At 46.1% G+C, this 21712-nt stretch overlaps 1 protein-coding gene across 18 annotated transcripts in view; it reads right to left on the minus strand.

The window, feature by feature from the left end:
* The window catches only part of DTNB (dystrobrevin beta), a 201932-nt gene that overhangs the window by 32482 nt on the left and 147738 nt on the right, over positions 1 to 21712 (minus strand). For 12 of the 18 annotated variants that reach the window (XM_083829783.1, XM_083829781.1, XM_083829782.1 and 9 more), the window contains one exon: positions 20949 to 20969. The exons of the other annotated variants lie outside the window; for them this stretch is intronic. In XM_083829783.1, the coding sequence (XP_083685909.1) occupies positions 20949 to 20969 (21 nt within the window). The remainder of the gene's footprint in view (positions 1 to 20948; positions 20970 to 21712) is intronic. 18 annotated transcript variants of the gene reach the window in all.

Raw genomic sequence — 21712 nt, forward strand, 5'->3', positions numbered from 1 at the left:
GCTGGAAGCTGAAGCCACATTCTGGAATGGAGACAACATGTTTTTCAACGATGCGTGATGTACCACGGGGATAACCTGCAATGCACACCAATGGATCTTTTGTATCACCGTATTTTCACACTAACATTAGAGACATTTCTGGCTAAACAAACTACTACAGAAGAGGGTTTTACTGGATTCAAAACCTGGAGTAACCAGGTGAAACGCCATATGACAAAAAGGACACCAGACTAGCTGCTCTAATGGCCTTCAGAGCCTGGGAGCCCATGGCCTGCTCAGATCGGTGTCTGAGGTGGATGTCTGGCCCTCCACGCACGAGGCCGAACAGAAACACGGGCGCCTGCGAGCCCCACGCTGGAGCTGGGTCGTGCCCACGTTACCCGGTTAGTGCCACCAGCCCTGCTCGGCCCGTCTCGCCCCAGTCCTCTGGAAGTGCACCCTCCTCCTGGCCTTGCACGCCTGCTGCTCCCTGGCGTGGATTCAGAAGGCGTGGAGAAAGGAGACCCTCTCCAGGTGCCAGTGCGGGTCACCCCCCTCGGTGAGCATATGCTCGGAAATGGGCGAGCTCAACGTGCTGGCCAACTCCGATCTCACACATTTTGTACGTCCCACTTCTGTCTAGGAAACAGCCTATCACCTAATCCTTAGAAACAGGTGTAGTACGTTAACGTACGAGCACCGTGAAATTTGTACGTGCAACGTTTCTTAATATTTGAGAACCTTTTGCTATGCAAATGTGAATGTCTTCTGAACATAAAAGTATCCACTGAAAAGTGAATTTCCAAGTCTTGGGGATTTTTTTAAACAAAAATAATTTTCTACATTTAGGCAACACAAACTTGGAGTGTATAAATAACAGTTGTAGGGGAACAGTAGCCTTCCCAAGGAACTAAAATGTCTCAGTCATTTAAAATGGGTTGCTTTGAGGAAAAAAACACCTGCTTCAAGGAAAAGATAAATGTCTGAAACACATTAACAGAATATTGTTACTTTCAGACAAGAAAACTGCTTCTTGCAGTACCATGCAATTACTGAAAAATCTGATTTCTCTTTGCTTGCAACACTTGTGTTATTCAATAAAGTTTGTGGGAAGCCATCCAGAGAGAAGAACTCTCAAGTCAAAAACCTTCTTTCAGACCCAACAAAAACCTAAATTTGCTTCTTGGCTTGGACCAGACTTTATCTGAGCAGTTCTGACAACAGCACGAGATACCCGACACCCAAGAGCAGTGCCCCTCTCAAGGAAGACATGCTGCTCTTGATGGCCAGGACGCTGTCCCGGCCACATTGCACGCATTTTCAGCGATATCCGCACGGCCTTGTCTGCTCAGGGCCTTTTTTCGAAGAGTTGCAGCCCCTGGTGATGGATCTCCCCTGTGGAAGGTGTAACTGGAAATGAGCTTATGTGCCATGATGAGGAGCAAACTGGCTTTACGACATTTCTTAAAATGTTCCAGTGCTTAGAGGTAACACTTTTTATGAGAGGAAATCTGGGTTCGCAGAATGATACTTTTCTCTGTGCCTAATCCGAAACGGTGTCTGTCCGAGGCACTCAGTACTACCCAGTAATGCCACTGAGTGGATTTGATTTTCAGTACATGGAAGTTTTTCCACAGTGCCACAGCAGAAGAAGTCCAAAGCTGGGTTCCCAGCCTCCCCGGCCTGTTGCTCCTGCCCATCCTCACTGCAGCAGTTGCAAGCCGAGCCCCGCGGAAGAGAAGCCAGCAGCGTGTCTTCGCAGCAAAGGCCAACCACATCCTGGGGTGTGACAGCGAAGGGGCAGCCCGTGGCACCAGGGATGGGACATGGGACCCTTCCTCCCAGCTGGGCCCATGAGGAGCAGGAGCTTGGGCTGGGACCCCCGAGAGCCCCCCCGCCTACGGGGCCATGAGCCAGCGGCTGCGCTCAGCGCACGAACCATCCCGAGCAGATCCTTGGAGCCAATTCACGAGGAGGACGGACTGTGAGCTGTTCGCAACAGGGATCGCCGCTTGCCAGGAGGACCATGTAGCTGCTGCGAGTCATGGCGCGTAAACGCTCGTAAAGGGACCCACAGTGGCAATCGGGTGAAGGAGGAGAGCAGTAATTCTGGTTCCAAATTGAGCCCTTGGGATTTTACTGACGTATGTGGAGAAAAAAAGGTGTAGAGTAGTCCCAAGGGGAGACTGATGTCAGGGTGGCGATGGAAACAATTACTAACTGGATGTGAGAGTTAATCATTAATTAATGATACAGCTTCAGACCCTGAAAAGGGAGAAAACACCGGATGGATTTACAAGGGCGCTCATCTGTTGTTTAAATCCATGACTGTTGTGTCAGAAAGGAAGCGTAAAAAGTACTCGAGGTTTTTGCAGGACCTTAAAAAATGTGACTCGAGGTTTGAATTTGTTGGCAAAAAGAGGAGGAAGCCATTGAAGACAGAATGTGGGCGAGGACAGAAAACTTGGGAAAATATTTAAATTCTTCATGGCTTCCATCATTTCCTGGAACACTCCCCCAATATTTTATACAGTCCTCAAGGACATTAGAGATTATACTTGGGAAGTTCTGTGTTGGTGATGAACATTGTCAACACAGGTGTTGCTGTAGCCTGCCCTGCTGCCAAAATAGGCCAGTCCCGTGTTGTGCCATGTAAGTGGCTGAAATAGACACAGTTAATTCAGAAAGGCATACCGCAGCCTCACATAGATGTTCCAGTGCTGGCCCTGGGACAGAGGCACTCAGGCCAGCACAGGCACGGCGCACATGAAAGCTAGCGCAATGTGCTGCTTGCAGTGCAGAAACTAGGAGCTGCCTGGAATGTGAAAAAATAATGCATTATTCACGAGAGAGATCAGCATTCAGCCTGGAACCAGCGGTGCTGACAAACTGCAGAGACTTTCCAGGAGCTGAATTAAGAAGGTTACTGCCTACTTGTGCTCCAAAAAGTCAAGACACGAAATAGCTAAGTGTGAACCCTCTTTGGCTCGCTGTCAGATCTTACCTTTTCGGGCTTTGCAGGAAGCTTTTGGCAATCATAGCAGCGAGAAGTTCAGACTGGTGGAGTAGCCACAGAGCCTGCGCGCTGCTCTGCGTAACTGCAGCACAGCCGTCAACGTCAGGGGCCGGGGGGACTTCCACAGAGTCCACGAATGGTGACTAAGAGAAACCGCGCGCTCCTTCATTGTTCCCGAGAACTGTGTGCAAAGGTTTGGCTTTTTCACCCACTCTGCCTTTGAAAGACTGTCATGTGCCAGAAATCAAGAGAGAGATGAAAACTACTCGTCAATGGACTAAGAATAGAAACGCTGCCGAGAGCCAGGGGAGGCAGGGCTTTTTGTCAAGTCTGGTTTCGCTGAGTGGGGCCAACCTCCTGAGGTCATGCCGAAGTCAACAGTGGGAGGGACAGCGTCCTCCAGAAAGTGATTCAGAGCAGGAGGCTAATTCAGCTGCTCCGACTTGCTCTTCGGAGGACCACTGCCTGCAGTCATGAACACCAGCTTCACCAGCTAAACTTAGCTGCTGTGGATACAGATCGTGCTCTTTGAGACGTGCTGGCATCACTACTGTGAGAAATGTGGAGATTCCCAAATCCCACAGCCTGTGACGGCTTCAGCGTTTGTGCTGGAGTTGCATGCTGAACTTCCTCGGCACCCTTTCACCTCAGCTTCTCTCAGTCCAAAGCCCAAAGTCACACTCGGGGTCCATTTTTCAGCTTGGAAAACTGGTATAGAAGGCAAAATATTATTCCCCTCTTCCAGTTAAAATTAATTAGGCACACTCACAGGTGCTCATCCCTGGCTGATGTGAATATGGCGAGGACCAACCTGCATTTCTCCACGATGTGGACAGGAAACGGGCCGCGCTGAGACCCAACTACAAATTTTACATGAAAGAGTGAGAGGTCTAGAAATGGCCATATGCCAAGTGTCCGCCCTGAGCACAACCAGCTGGGAAGACCCGCAGCCCGTGAGGTGATGCCCCCACGGCCCAAGGAGGAAGACTGGCCCTTCTCTGTCCTGCACAGGACACTGCTAGTTCCTAACAGAGCAGCAGTTGCTGCCTCCTGAAAGCCAAGCGTCAAACGTGGACCTTAAATGTCACAGAAATATAGGGAAACCTCTCCGGCCATGAACTCTCTCAGAAAATATTACCTTTATGAAGAGAGTGACTATAAGAAAAATTGAATTTCGTGTTATCCGTAGCTTCCTAGCCTGAAAAGCCTCCCTTTCTTTTCCTGGTATGAGAAACTGTCTCTTGAGAGGACAATTTGCTCTTATGCTGCTCTGCAATTTCCTCCTTACCAGAAAGCTAAAGCCCGTCAGTCTCTCAAATCCACACAAATCAAACGCAGAGCAATTGTCAGGGATGTTTGTGGAAGGGAGCACCACAACCAGCACAGCCATGCAGGTGTTGTGATGGGAGCGGCAGCGGGCCAGGACCCCGAGTGTCCGCCTTGAGCAGAGCCACGGCCGCCACCGATGGCCTTGCTCGACGAGCTTGAGTCCTTGTCCTCCTTCTTCAAAACCTTGCTAAATGGTGGTGATGTACGCATACAATTGGCACACAAAGCCAAAGCCTTAAAAAGAAAGGTGATGCATCTTTCACTGATCATAGGCCAGCATAGCAAATACTTTCTTAACAGGGGTACAAAAATGGGTATTTTATTCTCAACTTGACAAACAAATCTAACTGCTGAATAGAAGAGAATACACAGTTTGATCTCTGTATCTAAATATTTTCTCTGGATAACTGTAAAGTGACTAAAACTAGATAAAAACGGAAATGAAATGTTTAATGGGAACAATACAACACCATGAGGAATACAGCTTAAGGAAAGCATACCTCACTGGTAACACTATGAATATAAATTTCTGCAGAAGCTCATCAATATATACTTTCTAAACCCATTTCAGGAAGATTGTGAACATGAACGAATATTTATATTGGGTCTGAGAAACACTGCTGTACTATGATGAAAGTTGGATTTCTTCGGATAAATACATCTATGCTTTATTCAGAATACGGAAGACTTACAGTGCCCTTCACTAGTCATTTCCACGCTCTTTGAAGCCATGCTTTTATAAATTTTCATAGGTAAGTAGCAACTGGTTACTTAGCAACTTTCACTACTTCTCTGAAGTGTGCTACCTATAAAGTACTCAAGGATTTGTCATCCTTTTTTAACATACTTGGCTCTTAAAAAAGCAATAACAAATGCAGATGAGTTGTCTGCAAGGCTGGTAGTCCAAGGATTCTGCAAACACTTTGCAAATGAATAACCCCATCCATCTGAGTAATGACACTATCTGTGTGCGAGGTTACTCCTCGGTGCATGCCTCACGGGCGACGGCCTACACGCAGACCGGAAAGGTGCACGGAGGCGACATAAGAAAGAGCACGACAGAAAGCAGCCCCATCGCCCCGAGCCTGCGGGGTGAATCCAGCGTCCCCTCCTCCCCTCTGCCCAGCCGCGTCAGTGATGCTCCCGGGCTTGGTGAGTGCAGAGATGCTGGCTGTGTCCCAAAAGAAAGAAGAGGCGGCAGTTACTTACCTGCAGCAAGAGGCACTTTTGGCAGCTGGACCTCAGAGCAGGTGTGGGGCCCCTCTCGTGCACTGCTGGGGATCTTCTCACTGCTGCCCGGGAGCCTCGGCCACCCCGTGCTCCTCAGCACGGGCACTGCGGCACGGCCAAGCCACTGCTGCCAGCACGGGTAGGTGCCTGCGTTAGCTGTGGGCTTGGAAAATGAGCAATGGAAAGCACGTTCATGGGGTTCTCGCTGGCTCAGTAAGCCCTACTACAGCCAGGTAAGCTTTGCATCCTTTCTTTGGAGCAGGTGGCAATGTGAATCGCCTGCACTGGACTGGCAAAAAGTAAACTGGATGCACACCTTCAGTAAAAGGTGAAAGATTACTAGAGGAAGCAGGATCCACTCTAGACAGACAGGAGAAGCATCAGCTGCTACATGGATTTGAGATTGAAGGACTGCTCTCCCCACATTTGCCCAAGACCTAAGCCAAGGATCGCACGTTTAGCAAAAGGCAGTAGGTTGCCTCATCGTGCAGCCACTGCCGCGCAGCTGCTGCAGGCATGTTTTTAAAAGCAAGCTCCTTGTGTCCTGCTGAAGCGCCTTTGATCTTTGGAAGGAGTGGCTCGTGAGCTAATTAAGAACACACGGACACAGGGTATGACGCATTACGAGAGCCTCTCTGATGTGATGCTGTGGTCTTTCAATGAGCTGCGAATAGCCACAAAGAGGAAGGGAGATAATCTGAAAGACTTAGTCCTGTCACTGTCAGATCACAGAGACCGAGAAATAGCCACTGTAGCTTCTTTCCTCTCACCACCGGCCATGCCTTCTGATGCAAAACTCACAGGCTGATTATTCATCTGACCATGGTAAGCACTATGTGCGTGCTGATGTATGACTTTGCATCCCAGGCACACAATATATACTGACCATTGGGGTCAAACTAAAGTGTGCTTCTGATGGGAAACAAAATCTGCAGGGACTTGTCTGTTCTCAGTCAGCAAGATGTTCCCTATGATGTTAATACGATCTGTTCCTTCCATTTTCCAAGAGCTTATGTAGGAAAGTAAGAATAGGGCGTTCTCTGGGGGTATCACTTCTGAGCTGGAGGACAAGAAGAAAAGCAAACCTTACCTCCCAGATCTAAGACATGCACTTTTTTTTTTTTTTTTTTTATCTTCTTGGGTCTAGCATTGGAAAAAAACAAACAACTTTTCTGAACGAAAAAAACAACACTGGCAATAAAAAATGTTATCTCCTACCTACAGCAACAAGCATATGCTGTTCTGTAACAAGTTCATGCAAGAAGCGTCACTTGAGAGGAGCAAGGACCATGAGAAGCACAGGCTGGCTCACAGGTGGGTGCAGGAGGCACAGGCAATGTGCCCCTCGTATCTGATGCCACTGGCAGAGCAGTGAGGCTTCTTGAATTTCACGTTCCTTCATCCTCAGAAGGTTCACAACAGCAGTGCCAAATTCACAGACCTGTCAGCTGAGTAGCATGCACTGTTGTGGGTGACACAGCGACGCTCTCTGCTGTACGTTGTGGCTCTCCCTGTGGGCAGAACGAGCAGTGGCAGCACTGCAGCCCTGGCTGAGCTGGTGGCCAGCACAGTGGCCAGCAGGGAGCTGAGACGTCAGGCACACAACACGACATGCAGCAGCACACGCTGCATGGGATCTGTTCAGAAGCGCAGAGAATGCAACCAGTTAACCTGATAAACACCAGCTCCGTAAAGATCTAGGCTTTTCCCTTATCCCCTTCTCTAGGGAATCCCAGCGCTTGCAGCCTTGATCTTCTCACCCTTCATTTCAGAAATGTCTCTTGCTGTCTGACCCAGCTGCCTTGACAGTTCCCACGTTCCCCATTACCACCTCAGAGCATCCACAGGAAGAAAACTGCCCTGCTCCAGACGAAATTAAAGCTGCGCTTGGCTGCGGAGGTCTGGCAGCTTGCAGACGGGGATGCAGAAGAGCCTGGGCCTCTGTATCCAGCAGCCTTCAGAGGAATCCATCAGTAAGCGGGCTTCTCTGCGGCACTGTCCCAGGCAGGTGGAAAAGAGATGGGAGTAAGCAGAACAAATCCTGGCCAAAGGGCTTCTCTCCGTTCTCCAGCCATGTGAGCGTGGGTGGCTTGAAGGCCACTGCTAGAGCAGTGTGGCTGGACTGACCGGTCTCTGATTCGGAGTCCGGTGCTGGCATTTATCAACTTATCAAATCTCCTATGAGGATTCGCTGGTGATGACCAAGGTCACTACCAACAGTCTCTAAACAGCGATCACCAGCTGGTTTTAGGTATGAAGTAGTACAGAGCTGGGAAAGACGTTCTGGACAGTCAAAACTGATCTCTTATCACAGATACCCACAGCGTGTAACTGTGCTATAAACCCAGTGAGCACTTCGGCAATGGCTTCCCTGGTAGGGAGGCTGGACATGACAGTGCTCAGAGATCTTCTTGGTTTCTTCCTCGCAGCCTTTGCCGAAGGCCACTCCTCTAGTCGAAGGAGAGGAAAATACCACGAGGAACCTCCTAATGTCACAGGTGATGTGTTGTCTGCTACCATTACTGAGAACAGAAGTAAGACTTTGGATCTGAAATTGATGCCAAAGAGTTTTCCATCAGGCTGTAGGTTTGTCCTTGGTATCAGCAGCGGGAGATTTGGAGATCGGAGGTTTCAGTTCCTCTGCACCGAGGAGAAGGAATGTGTAGAGGGATGTCTAAAGATACAGGCCGGACTTGGGCGAGCCTGACTGTCAGCATCCAGCTCAAAGAGGTCAAAGACAACGAGTGAGGCTGTTCATCGGTGGGTGAAAGAGACCATAAGAGTCTTTGAGAGCAATAATTGGAGCTAAGAAATTGATAACTTGATCTCACCAAGAGAGGCAGTAAGGCCCACGGCTGCCATGCCCGCCGTGACTGCGATGAGGCAGAGCGCACCTGACATCTGGATGCGCGGCACTGCTCTGCAGAGCCCTGCTTGTACAGGCATCAGTGCCAAGAGCATTCATAATGGCATAACCCAACTAACACGATTTAGATCTCCTGGAATTCTGTAGTTTATTTAATCCGATGAACTCATTAATGTTGTCAGAAACACAGAATTAAATCGTCAATGATCTGGAGAACTGCAGCCCCTAGAAGCAAACACGTAGTGTTTTCAAATAAGTACAGATGAACAGGGTTTGACTGCACCAAGGCTGCACATCTGCTTTTTTTTTCAGCCCCAGGAGGCTACTGGAATTCAGATCTTTCTTAAAACATGCACCCCCCCACTCTCACTGGTGAATTTATTTCAACAGAGAAAGGTTCAGGGAAAAGAAAATTAATTTTCACATTAGCAGACTTTTTCTTAAACTACATTAGTCAAAATACTGAGATTTTCTCTTTCTCTGCTATTTTAATTCTTTGTGGATTTAGGCACATCTGCTTTGGGCTTTCAAAATTATAGGGATATTTACAGTAGTCAAACTAAATCACAAATACAATACAAGCATTTCTCTCTAAACCGAATTTGGATTACCTGATGATTTTAATAGTTAGAACAACTTTCACTTCACTTTGATAAATAAAACCCCCAAGAGGTTTCAGTTTGAAAGCATCATGAAAGACACAATGTACAGCTGGAACAGATATTTCATACAGACTCTTAGGTAAGACTATTTTGATCTAGCACTAAGGATAAATTGATTCCAGGTATGTGTTTTTTTTTTTTTATTTCTGCAGTATGGTGTAATATTTACACCGACGTTTGACTATGTAGAAGTATTTTGATTTTTTTGATAGTTACGTTGTAAATACATGTTGTTGCAGTGCAGAAGCCATCACTGTACAAGAGGAAGCTATCACTATAATGGCTAACATAACATCTGAGTAAGCAAATATTGAACCTCATCATTTCCAAGGTCTTGAATTCATAATATTTCTTTAATACTAAACAGCACTACATCTGTATTTTTGAGGTTTCTTTATCTTACTACTAGCATGCTTCGAATCAGCTATAACTACCAAAAAAAAAAAAAAAAGGTAGAACAGAACACTCAGATCAAAGATTTTACCCTCTTGGGATGCTGCTGAGCATCACGGATAGTTCTGCCTGCCAGCTAGCTCCACGGCCAGCAGGGAAGGCATCCAACCACCACCCAGCCAAGCTGCAAATAAGCTCGAGCAAGCTCTGCAAAGATCTCACAGCTGCTCGACCAGGGATGCTCTTCGAGGATAATTGAGTCCACACCAATGTGACAACAGTGAGGTAGACGCTGAAGGGAAATCCTTTCTCTAGATGCCTCACACTCTTCAAAACCAGGCTCACTGGCACGCAACTCGTTGGGGTACATTATTAAATTAGACTTCAGTGACAAACTTCTGGTTTGAGATAGCGTTTTGTGTTGACAATTATGGGGTTGTGTCTTTTCATATCTCTTTAATTTGCTCAAAGTCAGAGTGCAAAAGTGTATTTGTGGGCTGGGGAAATAGAGAACAAATTGGAGAGAGGCCAATAACCCAGAAGAAACTACCAACTTCAAAAAGACAGAAGTTTACTACACAGTTAGTAAAAGAGTGATTTATGCTCAAAGGGATTATTTTGTTGTATCAGACCATACCTAAACTCTTGTGCTGCATATAACATGCTTTAACAAGATGTTTCAGGACTCCCTTTGAAAAAGACAGCCCTTATAAAGAGAGGAGATGGAAAAAGGGATAGCTCCTTACAAAGGAAAGGGCCAAAATGAAGCAATAAAGTCTGTGTAACAGATGATGAAATGAGCCCCAAATTGCTGCCATCTGTTAGCAACCTTTGCCCAGTGAAATGAATTTCATGTGAGGTCAAGAAATCCCAAACTGCTATTTCCTCATTACTATTAATAAGGGCCAGGTGCCATATAAACCAATGCTGGATCCAGATGTCCTTCATGTGGCTTTGATTACCCTTCTATGCTTCCATAATGATAAGAGGGAAAGTATTACAAATGCTCACACAGAAACACATTTAATATTAATTCCTCTGCAATTGAATTACTGGGGATTAACAGTGTTATACACCTTCCATTCTAACAAATGTTTAGAGTTCAGCTATGTGGATGTAACTCCTGCAAGGTGTAGAGCAGGCTGCCCTTAAGAACCAAGTTGCAGTATGTGCTGTTGCAACGGGGGCCTCTTCCATATTTTTCATGATTGTGTATGAGAACCAGTTCTTTCTACAAGTGACAGCCAAGATACAAGCAACAGTTCTCATTTGAATTTCATCAACAGCTTGTTGGATAGTCTTGAATGTCTAAAAAAGTATCAGTTTTCCCCGTCTCTGAAATGGACACACTCAATTTGATCCAGAGAGATGTGAAGATGTACAGTTTTGTAGTTCGGTTAAGATTAAAATGCTACAGATACGCATATACACTATTTATGGCATCAGTCAGTTGTATTTGGGTGCCAATCCAGTGCTACAGCACAGCAGAAGGAATTAGTGATTGCAGAGAATTAAGCATACACTGAGGCATATCCTGAAGGAGTATGCACGCACTGTCTGCACTTAAGCTTATTTACATACTAGATCAGGTCCTTGATTATAAAGTCAAGAAAAATTTGCTTTAGAACAGTCAGCATGGGTATGAAATTCAGCTGGGAAGCATACAAGCATTTCACATTCTGGACTCTCCATGGATAATCATATAACCAGTTGCAATCTACACTCAAAGAAACTATGGCAAAATAAATTATTCCTGAATTCTGTCTTCTAACTTTCAGTCTTGCCAAACTCATCATCGGCATCACATTTCCTACGGACTAAACAAACATCAAGTGAAATTCAACCCTGCCAAACACATGCAAATCCTTGCAGTATATCTCTCCAGTCATCTTAATGATATCTCCACAACAAAAACACAAAATCTGTATGCTCATGAATATCTACCCCAAAATGTGGCAACAAATGTTTTGGTGGAAACATGCATGTGAAATGAAAAATACCACTAACACACCACAATGGATTCTCATGAAGAAGCAAAAAAGGACAGAAACACCCACTTAGCGGGAGAATATATGCCACAAAAAAACACCAACCACATTCTGACCTTGCATATGAGATCTTCAATGGCGACCTATGAAATATTCCTACAGAATAAGCCTAAGCACTGGATTCACAATTCTAAACAATCATTGATTCTGGCGGGACACTGCTTATTGTCCTTTATAACCTCTCTGATCTGCTCTTACATGAACCATCCTCGTCTGTACTGCTGCAAAGGGGCACGCAGCTGACTGCTGGTGTGCCCTCTCTGATCCAGAGGTGCTAGCTGGCTGCTTTCTGCCACGCAGTTTAAGTGGCTGCCCTAAAAGAATCACTCTAAGGAACTGCGCCTAGCCTCTTCCAGGCTGGATTTGTACTTCTTGAAGATCTGATGCAAGGTCAATGAAGGTGTAGTTACAAGAATTTCTGGCTTCATCTTTTTCTAGGAACGCTGTCTTTAATTAGGGCAGTTCAGTGCTCTGATTTGGAGCATGGCCCCTCAGAAACTGTAAGAACATAATTGCTGGAGCACTGAATATTGGCACAGGAAAAGGAATGTTTCAAGCTGGCTTTGCTGTTGAAGTCAGCTTATTGTAAAGCTGACTTAACCCTCAGTCTGACTTAACCCTGGACTGACTTAACCCTTGGTCCAGAACTCTGCTTTATCCATCTACATCAGATAGTCCCGTAAAGCAGAACCGTCTCTCCTTTTGGTTCCTCATCAAAATATAAACCTTAAAATTAAAATGTCGGTTTTATTGCAAGAAAATCTGTGTATTTGAAAAATATTTCTAAACTGCTAAAAGCAAAATTTCTCATACAGTGACTTGTAGAAAAAAAGCTGTTGTTAATACACCCCAGACTGACAGTCCATGCTCACACACCTCCCAGACACTGTTCTGACTCTGCAGCCTCTCGGGCATTGTCTGCCCTACACGTTACTCACATCAGAACCGCAGAGACGGCTCGGATCTGGTGGTGGTGATTAGCTCCAGCCCTGCTCCCGTGCACCCCTGCACCCAAGGTATGTGTAGGCCTGGAGACACGATGTTATGCATGCAGACTGCTGCTTTGGCAGGACATGGTGGCCCCGTTACAGACGCTGCTGGGGTTGCGGGTGCCCCGACGCCGGGTGCCCCAAGGGGTGGGAGCGGTGTGCGATGGCACTGGCGGTCCTGCAGAGCAGCTGAGGTCTGAGGGGATGACTGGCCCCAGCAGGCCAGCCCCCAGCTGACCTCCAGGTCCCTTCCAGCCTCAACCACTCCGGGAGTCTGTGCTAACTCCAGGCAACGCCATGGTTTCTGCAGCAGCTCCCCCAGTCTCCAGTTACTTCCTAGGGCATGCCGCGATGCCTGAGCAGGCTCCGTACTCCTGTGTTGGTGCCGAAGGACCCTCTGAGACCCTGGGCCTCCTGGGGAGTGCAGGAGCATCCCCTAGGCCTGCTGAAGGTCTTCTGGGCCTGCAGGGCAGGTGCTTAACCTCAATTAGGGGGGCTGGCAAAGTGCTAAGGCATCGGACTGTCTGCACTGCCTCCCCCTTGTACCACCCGGGTTCTTCAGTGCCTGGGGCATCCCGGGGTCTGCTGCAGAAATGGTGGAGACGTGGCTGTATGTAACTGCCCGAAAGAATGTACCAGACAGGTGCCACCTCACCATCAGCTCTCACACGCTTTTGTACACACAACCTCCCTGCAGAGCCCTGTCCTCACACCCCAGGGCACGGGGCTGGCCTTGGGACCGTCCGTATGGGATGACCCGCTAGCGAAGCGTTGCGCAGACCAGCCCTCAGTCAGTCCACCTGGACGAAACCCACCTCAACACCCTTTGTTCCACCGCAGCCTGCAGCCGACAAGCCAACGGCGGTGCCACGACTTCCAGCAGCGCACAGCACGCTTTCTTGAAGCAAGAAGGCTGCTCCTGCTGCCACGCTTCCAAGTTATCAACATCAAAATGGGCCAGAAGGAGGGGAAATGCCCTGAATACAGAAATAACCTCTTGGGGCTCCTGGAGCCTCTCTGACCACACGTGATGTGACCAAGCCTTGACTCTCCTTATGACCGCCCACGATACACCTATAGTACCTGCTTTGCACGAGTACTGTGCACTCCAGTGCAGACACTGTAGGACTGTTTCCTTTCTAATTCTGTTTTTGCAAATAATGTGTATTAAAACAAACAAGCAAGCAAACAATCAGAAACCTCCAGAAGATCAAAAACTGAAAATGTTCATGCTGGGCAGCCTCTTGACAGAGGATCTGTTTAGAAAATAAAAAACCCTTCAGCATTTTCTGAAGTGCATAAGAATGAATAAGCATATTTTTCCCCCAAGTCAAAAGCAAGTGTAGCCACAATGCTTTTGTACAGAGCTTTGTTAAAAATGGTAGCAGCTTAAAAGTTCAAACTTGGCATACGTGTCTTTCTCAGCGAAGGCAAGACTTGGAAAACATAAAACTGAACAAACTCCTGCCTGTTTCTGGCTGTGCAATCCAAAATGTGATTAAGTACAGTGGAATGCGATTCAGGGAAGACATGAATGGAGGGGGTACTCCGCATAAATGGTTCTACGTTATGGCTGTTACCTCCTAATGGGACAGCAGGAACATATGAAAAATCACTTTTCCGTGACAATTTTCTCAACTGCTATTTTTGAAAATATCTCTGGTTACTACACATCAGAAATAAAAACATCTAAGTGCTCTCTACTGTTTTAGTTTGCCTTGCGTGCTTGGCAGCACTTAATCACTCATGCTGCTTGTGCACCCTCCGAACTGGGGCAGCGTGGCTGGACCCCTCCTGGGCTGTTCCCAGACAAGCGTCAGGAGAGGACCTCGCGCCCCTTCACTGCCCGCTTCAAGCAGGGCACTGCTCTCGGAAGGCTCTGGCAGACCCGTGCGTTGTCTGGCCTCCACCATCCACTACACACAGCACTAGAAAGAAAAGCAGCAACCCACTTTCATCCGCTGCCGCCTGAGCCGTGCTCAATCCTCTTAGCTCTGCCCTCCAAGCTCGACACAGATGGAGAGCGCAGCAGGGGAGGGCTGAGTGGGCCCAGGGAAACTTGTTAAAGCCTTGCTGCTCGGGGTGGGGAGCAGCATTTTCTTTCTCTTCAGACAGAAACCAGGTCTTCTGTAGACATCGGCTGCACACCTCGGTCTACATTTCAGCGCACTCACACAATTGCCATAGGAAGCGCCATCGTGTCACTCAGAGACGTTTCTCTTACCTGACGTTCAACCACCACAGGGCAGTGTGATCCGTCTGAGCAAACAGACTTCCAGGAACGAAATCCTGATGCACAGCCATGGCTACTCACTCCTTGTAGCCAAGAACGTCATCTGCTATGGGCAGTGCTAGCAGTTAACGAGCAGGGGAAAGTCTTCTCCTCTTCAGTACCAGATGTCAGCACAGACCTAGCCCACCTTTCTAGATGTGTACTGATACATGAACCCCACGGGGACAGACACCCCACTCCCGATATGACTTCAAACACTTAACATCTAAATGACTCTTTCAGGAGCCTTTCTAAGTTCGATATCTTTCAGGAGACCCATAAACATGGCTCCTCGTGTGGAGGCACAAACTCAAAGCTTACTCTAAAGCTGTCTGTCTATATTAGTGAACTGAACCATGCCCAGGAGTGTTTCTGGCACTGGAACAAAGTAATTTACAGTATTAAAGTGTCAGAACGCTCCCTGGCACGGTTTTAACACATCTCAGCTACCACATTCCCCAGCAATTCCCAGGCACACTGCAGGAATCATTCCCAATACTGCATGCAGCCACCAGGTCTTGGAGACTAAGAAAATCTGCTAGCAGAGGCAGGCATTTTCATGCCAGTTGGCCTTGGTGTCAGAGAACTTTTCCGTGCGTGTTCACTAGTACAGACCTAGCCTGCAAGTCTCAGGAACTGCTACCATTTTTTTCAGCTTAACCAGAGAAGGCATTTAAGGCTGCCAGTGTGGTAGGCAACTAGATTTTGTCTTTTTCCTAAGTTTATCCTGAACAGCATCATGTTACACAGAACAGGATTATTCTATGTTAAGCTACTTGAGCTATTCACTCCTAGAAGGTGATCTTCCACTTATTTCAGAGAGGCTCTTTAGTTATGAGTATGAATGATTATCTTTCAAGCAAGTTGGGTCACGTTAGCCATATAGCTGGCAGACACGATCCATCAATGCTGAGAGCTTGGAATCATCCACAGAGACCAAAGGCACACCCTGGAAACCAAGGGGGGGCCACGCAGTACAAGAAGGCAGAGGACTTGCAGTGCTTAGGCATCAGGAGGAATTCTTCGTAGTTTTGTTAAAATGCACCAGTGCATGGTGATGGGGGTCACCCAGCCATGCATCAGTGACCCACTCTGGAGAGGTGAATTAAGACCTCTGGATGCAGCAAAGACAGACACAAATTTGGACAGCAGTCTCATATTCAGACATCAACACGATGAGACTTCAGCCATTATACGTTCCTCAAGGTTAGGAATTCCCCCCTACCAGGTTTCTACAGCTCTTGGGAAGAAAGACAGGTATCACCCTAGCTTGTTGTCTGGGATCAGTTTTGCTACAGCTGTTGCTTACGAAGGTTCACCACAGAAAAGGTATGTGCACTGCAAATGAGGCGAAGAGGTACTGCTGCCCCTGCACCTCTCATGCTGAGTACAAGTTATCATGTACATCTAGCGAAGGTAGGAAAACTGGGACTCCTAACAGCCCATCCACCGGGCTAAGGAGCAATCCTCCCACGATTTCCACAACTTCAAGAGGACTATTTGGTGTCAGCGTGTCCACTTCTCCTGATTGGTAATATAACCTCAAAATTCATGAGCCTCATCTGCTCTGCAACACCGCATGGTTCCCACCATCTTCAGAAAGGAAAAGATTTCCATTCCAGTGTTTAAGCACTCCCATGTGAGCTCCTTTGCTGTGAAGCCATTTCTGTGCCTGTTTGGCATTAGAGCAGTTCTCTTGCGTTGGATTATGAGTGCTTGATGCTCTTCTGGGTTTGTTGTATGTATTATTGTACTACATGCCAAAGACATGATACATGTGATGTACATCTTTGTGAATTCCTTTAACGTTCTTCTGAATAGTGAACAGTACAGCTCCAATGGCTGTTCATTTGACTATAAAACAAAGGTTTTAATATTTAGCAGATTATTTAAGCCTCTCACCAGCTGTGACATGAAAATGGTCCTGTTGTAAATTAAGATCTATGCTGGAAATGATCTTTATTAGCTGGGACGCAACAATCTTAGAAGTAATAGAAAATGGTGTGATGGACTATGAATACCTTGTGGCTCAATACCCCATTACTCCAATATCTCTACACAATGCATTTTTCCTCGAGGGTGTAACCAGGACTGGCCCAAGTGATTTGAAGGAGCAGCCCTGTGAAGGGAAAGGCAGTAAAGAAACGTTTGAAATCTTGATGGAAAATCAACTCTGAACCAGGATCAGAAATAGTGGACCTCTCATGATACACATTCCCTATAGCTTGCTATGATATTCAAGCCAGACTGGCCAAGACAGCCATAGCTTTTTGGCCTACTGAGGACATTTTTGTGTCTCAGATGTCACTGTGCTCACCTAGCCTTCTGCTGGAGATGAAAGTCCATTTCCACGCAGTTTTCTGTAGGTACTTGGTAGTAGCCTCAGCAGCCAAGTAAATTTTTATTGCCCTGCCACTGGCAGTGAAGATCTCTCCTCAGTGCTTACATGTGCAATCACTCTGGCTGCAAATATATGAGCAAAGCCTAGCTTGCTCCTCTCGGCTATGCGTCTTGTTGCACTAGGTGGAATGCTGGCTCATGATGACAGTCAAAATGTCCATGCTAGCCTGGGTATGTTCAGCCCTTGGAATGTGTGTATGTTTCCTTAAATGCAGAATGAACAAGATAACTTCTTCAGGAAGTCTTTTTTGCTGGCCAAGAAACTTGCTTGAATATAGCCAAGACAACTGATCCTCTCTGCCCCATCTCTACCTGTTGCTGGCAACATGGAGAAGGCAGAATGGGACTTGCAGCTTTAGCAGCGAAGGGAAATCAGAAATTCCTGAAGTGGGTGCTGATGCTACTGCTTTTGATGTGCAGCCAGTCCTGAATCAGTGACTGTTCTGTTGATTTGTCTCTTATTTACCTTAATCCTTCACGTAAATTCAGGTTGCCACCACATACTGAAGCCAACTCATCAAGGGGTGAGAGGACCATCCCTCTAGATCACTAGGGCACTTGGGTCTTCTCTTCCACAGGACCCAGACAGCGTTCCCCACTGCCCCTCACTCATGGGCCAGCTGTTTGTGGACTAGATTGTAGGCCTTTGCAAAGTACTAATCAGACGAGGCTCTTTTTCCAAGCCTGATGTTGTGGACACAGGATGGGGCTGGCTGAGTGCACACTGCACTGGTATCCTTCCCAAGCTACTCTAGGGTTTTATATGCTTATGTAGAGGGAAGATGCAACTCTACAACCACCAAAACTGGCAGAGGTTCTAAAGGACAGTGTAATGTTTGATAATATTCTTGAAGTTCTTCAGTTGGCTGTGTTTCTTTAAGCTGAGATCTCACACCCAGCCAGCCCTGTGTTCAAGTATGCCTGTTATTGGAGAAAACGGATGACATGAAGTCCTGAAGACATTTAGAAGCGAGAGTATGGTCCAATGAATTCTTTTGGACCTCAAACTGGAGATATGCCATTACCTCCTTTCCAAAACAGTACAGACACCAACTCACAGAGTTGTTACCAATGCACAAAGTCCAGCTGGAGGCCAGTCACCAGTGGTGTGCATCAAGGTTTGATACTGGGGCCAGTACTGTTTAAGATCTTCAGTAATGACCTAGATGATAGGACAGCACACATCCTCAACAAGTTGGCAGACACTACAAAACCAGGAGGAGTGGCTGATAGACCAAATGGTTGGACTGCCATTCAGAGATCTCCGAATCCCTGTGGAGAAATGGGCAGATAGGGACCTCACCAAGTTCAACCCAGAGAGCAAAGTCCTGCTCCTGGGAAGGAATAACCCCATGCACCAGTGTGCTCTGGGGGCTAGCTGGCTGGAAACCAGCTTGGCAGAAAAACACCTGAGGTCCTGTCGACAACAAGTCGAACAGCAATGCACCATTCCAGCAAAAAATTCAACAGCATCCTGAACCGTGCTGGAAACAGTGCTGGCAGCAGGGTGAAGGAGGCAATCCTTCCCCTCTCCTCAGAAATGGTGAGGCTCCATCCAGGGTGCTGCGGCCAGTTCTGGACAACCCAGTACAAGAAAGATACAAAGCAAGACTGGAGCAAGTCTGAAGAACAGCCAAAAACTATGACGAAGAAGTAGTGCATCTGCCTTATGAAGAGAGGCTGAAAGAGCTGGGACTGTTTAATGTGAAAAACAGAATGATCAAGGGGACGTTAACAATGAGCACTAATCCCCGATGGAAGAGAGTAAGAAAACAGAGCCGGACTCTTCTTGGTGTTATCCAGTGAAAAGACCAGAGGTAACGGGACACATGGAAATACAGGAATTTCCCATTAAACATAAAGAAAAAAACTTTCTTACGGTGAGGCTGGTGAAGCACTAGTACCAGTTGCCCAGAGAGGTTGTGGAGTCTCCAGTTTCCGAGATACTCAAAACCTGATCAGAAAAGATCCTGAGCTGCCTGCTCTAGTTGACCCTGCTTTGAGCATAAGAGGTAGGTTAGATGATCTCCAGAGGTCCCTTCCCACCTCAGCTATTCTGTGATTTCTACAACTGTGTGTTTCTTAGCCAAGTGGCACACTGTGCCCTGAGACTTCCATCTTTTCCAGGCTGCACCTTTACAGTTAGGAGCAGAGCAAGGCCAGGCTATTTCAGCCCATGCAAATATAAGGATGTAAAGTTTCAGTTCCTACAGATCAGTTATGTGCTCTTTGGCTGGCCAAAATCTGCTTTCTTGAGTTTCAAATCCTTTCTGGCTCATTCATCACTGATTCCAACAGAATGGGACTGGGAAGTGTAACAATGTATTGATGTTACTTTAGCAGTCAGTTTTGGCTCTCTTATCCTCTTACCAACACAGTGCTCCAGGGAGAGAAGGGAAGAAAAATTGGGCAAGTTCTTCCTTTGATCTCATATTTACCCTTTTTCTCTATCCATAATCAGGATGAAAAATCACAGCAGAGGAAAAACAAGCTAATAAAATTCTGCATCTCCATGTAGATGATTATTCCTAGCAATGATGCTGGGTAAGAGAATGACATGCGATACAACATTCCACTTGCACAGTATGAAGTGGGAGGACAGGGACTGTGGTGTGTTGGTTGCTTTCCCTTCTCCAGGAAATTCCTTGAAGATCACTGCCACATGCTGCAATCTGGTCCCTTCATTAAGCCAAAGAATTTCTGCAAGGTACCTTAGCAAACCCAGGGATAAATCTTCCCTGGCAGCATCAACTAAAGATGAACTAGGCTCCAACAGAAGATGCGCACTTACCACTATCTTCTTTTTAAGTTGATGACAGTATTTTAATAAATAGCCATCCAGGAGTCACCAAAAGCCAATTTCAGCACATGTAGTATTGAAGTGTTTTCAGCAATTGAAGTTAACCAGAAATATACATTTCATTACAAAAAAAAAAAAAGTCACAAGAATTTCTAATTCATGTAATGTATCTGACAACATTTAACAACAACAAAATAAAGCCAATGGGAAACACAGGACTAATTTTCATTAATGCTTTGTGTACAAAGAAAAACATGCTCAAAAATGCTGAAAAAATGTTTTGTTGGAGAGAAGACACTGAACATCTGGTTATTTCTGAGAAAAGCAAAAGGGCTCCCTCTGGAGTGGATTCGGAAATTAACACAGGATTCAGATTTTAATAGGTGGGCAGAGAAAATGAACATCAGTAAAAAGTAAATGCATTCTTGTCTCTTGTTAGTTTACTCATCCTGTTTACAATGAGCATACTGGGACTAATTCAAGGAGACTATATCATGATTGAATGATATGGATCCATGCCTAGAATATTAAGTCATTAATTAGTTTTCATGCATGGACTTGCATGTGGCAAAGAGGCAAATTAAGGATACCTGAAGAGACAAGAAAGCTTTCTTAGTATGGAAAGCACTCTAAAGAATCTCTGAGAAAATAAATTTTGAAGCCAGCTGAGAATCCACATTTCAACCCTGGATGGTCATGCACAATTCTACAAAAAACTAATGAATACAGTCACCGCTTGTGTGCCCATGGCAATCAGCTCAATGTGAAAGTGATAGCGGAATAACTTTAAGGACATACACAAAAACATGCTCTACTGGATAATCATGAAGGCTGCTTTCAAATTCAGATGTGAGAAAGACCCCGCATTCCGGTGGTTTATTTACATACAAGCCAATTAACAGAAAATTGTATTTTCATGCAGTAAGAAAAAAGTTAGATCACCTACAAACTGAAGTCAACTTACTGCCTGTTTTTGCTCTTCTTCCTATAATCGTTGGCAAAAGAAAAAGGTGAAGAGAGAAACAGGGTAGATTAATTATTGTACTATAAGGAAACATACATACACAAAATCTATAACAGATCCAATGAAAGAACAGAACATGGCAAATTGTAGAAACATCTGTAGACACAAACGGAAACAAGGAAGTTAGATGTAACTGCTGTGGCGGGAAAGCAAAGATGTAATTTGTTCCATTCTCAAAAGACGACTCTTGTCTAAAATGGCCACCAGTATTTGGGAAAGTTGAAAACGTGGAATGGATGTTACTGTGATCTTTGCTTGAAGCAGAACCTGTACTGGTGTCTCTTCCTATCCTAGACTCAGAAATGACTCTCTAGTTGTTTTAAAGACAATCTTACTTTCAGTCTAGAAATATCAGACTACCATCCTCAAAAGTCTGGAAACACCCTTTGAAGTGTGCAATCAATGCAATGCATTTGGTTTCCTGCATGCACAAATCTGCCATCACAAAGACCAAAACTGTCATAACGTGAGAGCTAAAATATCACCTTTTTTATCACAGAGTGACCACTAGCACTGGACCTGCAGTGACCTCTGCAGATCAGATTTCAAAAGGGCAAATTAAAGAGCGGCAGGCAATCAGATCTAGAATGGGAGGAGAGAAACTGGGAGATAAACACCAAAGATATGGGGTAAGCAAAAAGAGAGAACAATTTCATTGTTGCAATGCAACTTCTATCAGTATAGATCACTGCTAATTTGAAAGA

This window comes from Anser anser (genome assembly GCF_964211835.1).
Source record: "Anser anser genome assembly, chromosome: 3".
Lineage (NCBI taxonomy): Eukaryota > Metazoa > Chordata > Aves > Anseriformes > Anatidae > Anser > Anser anser.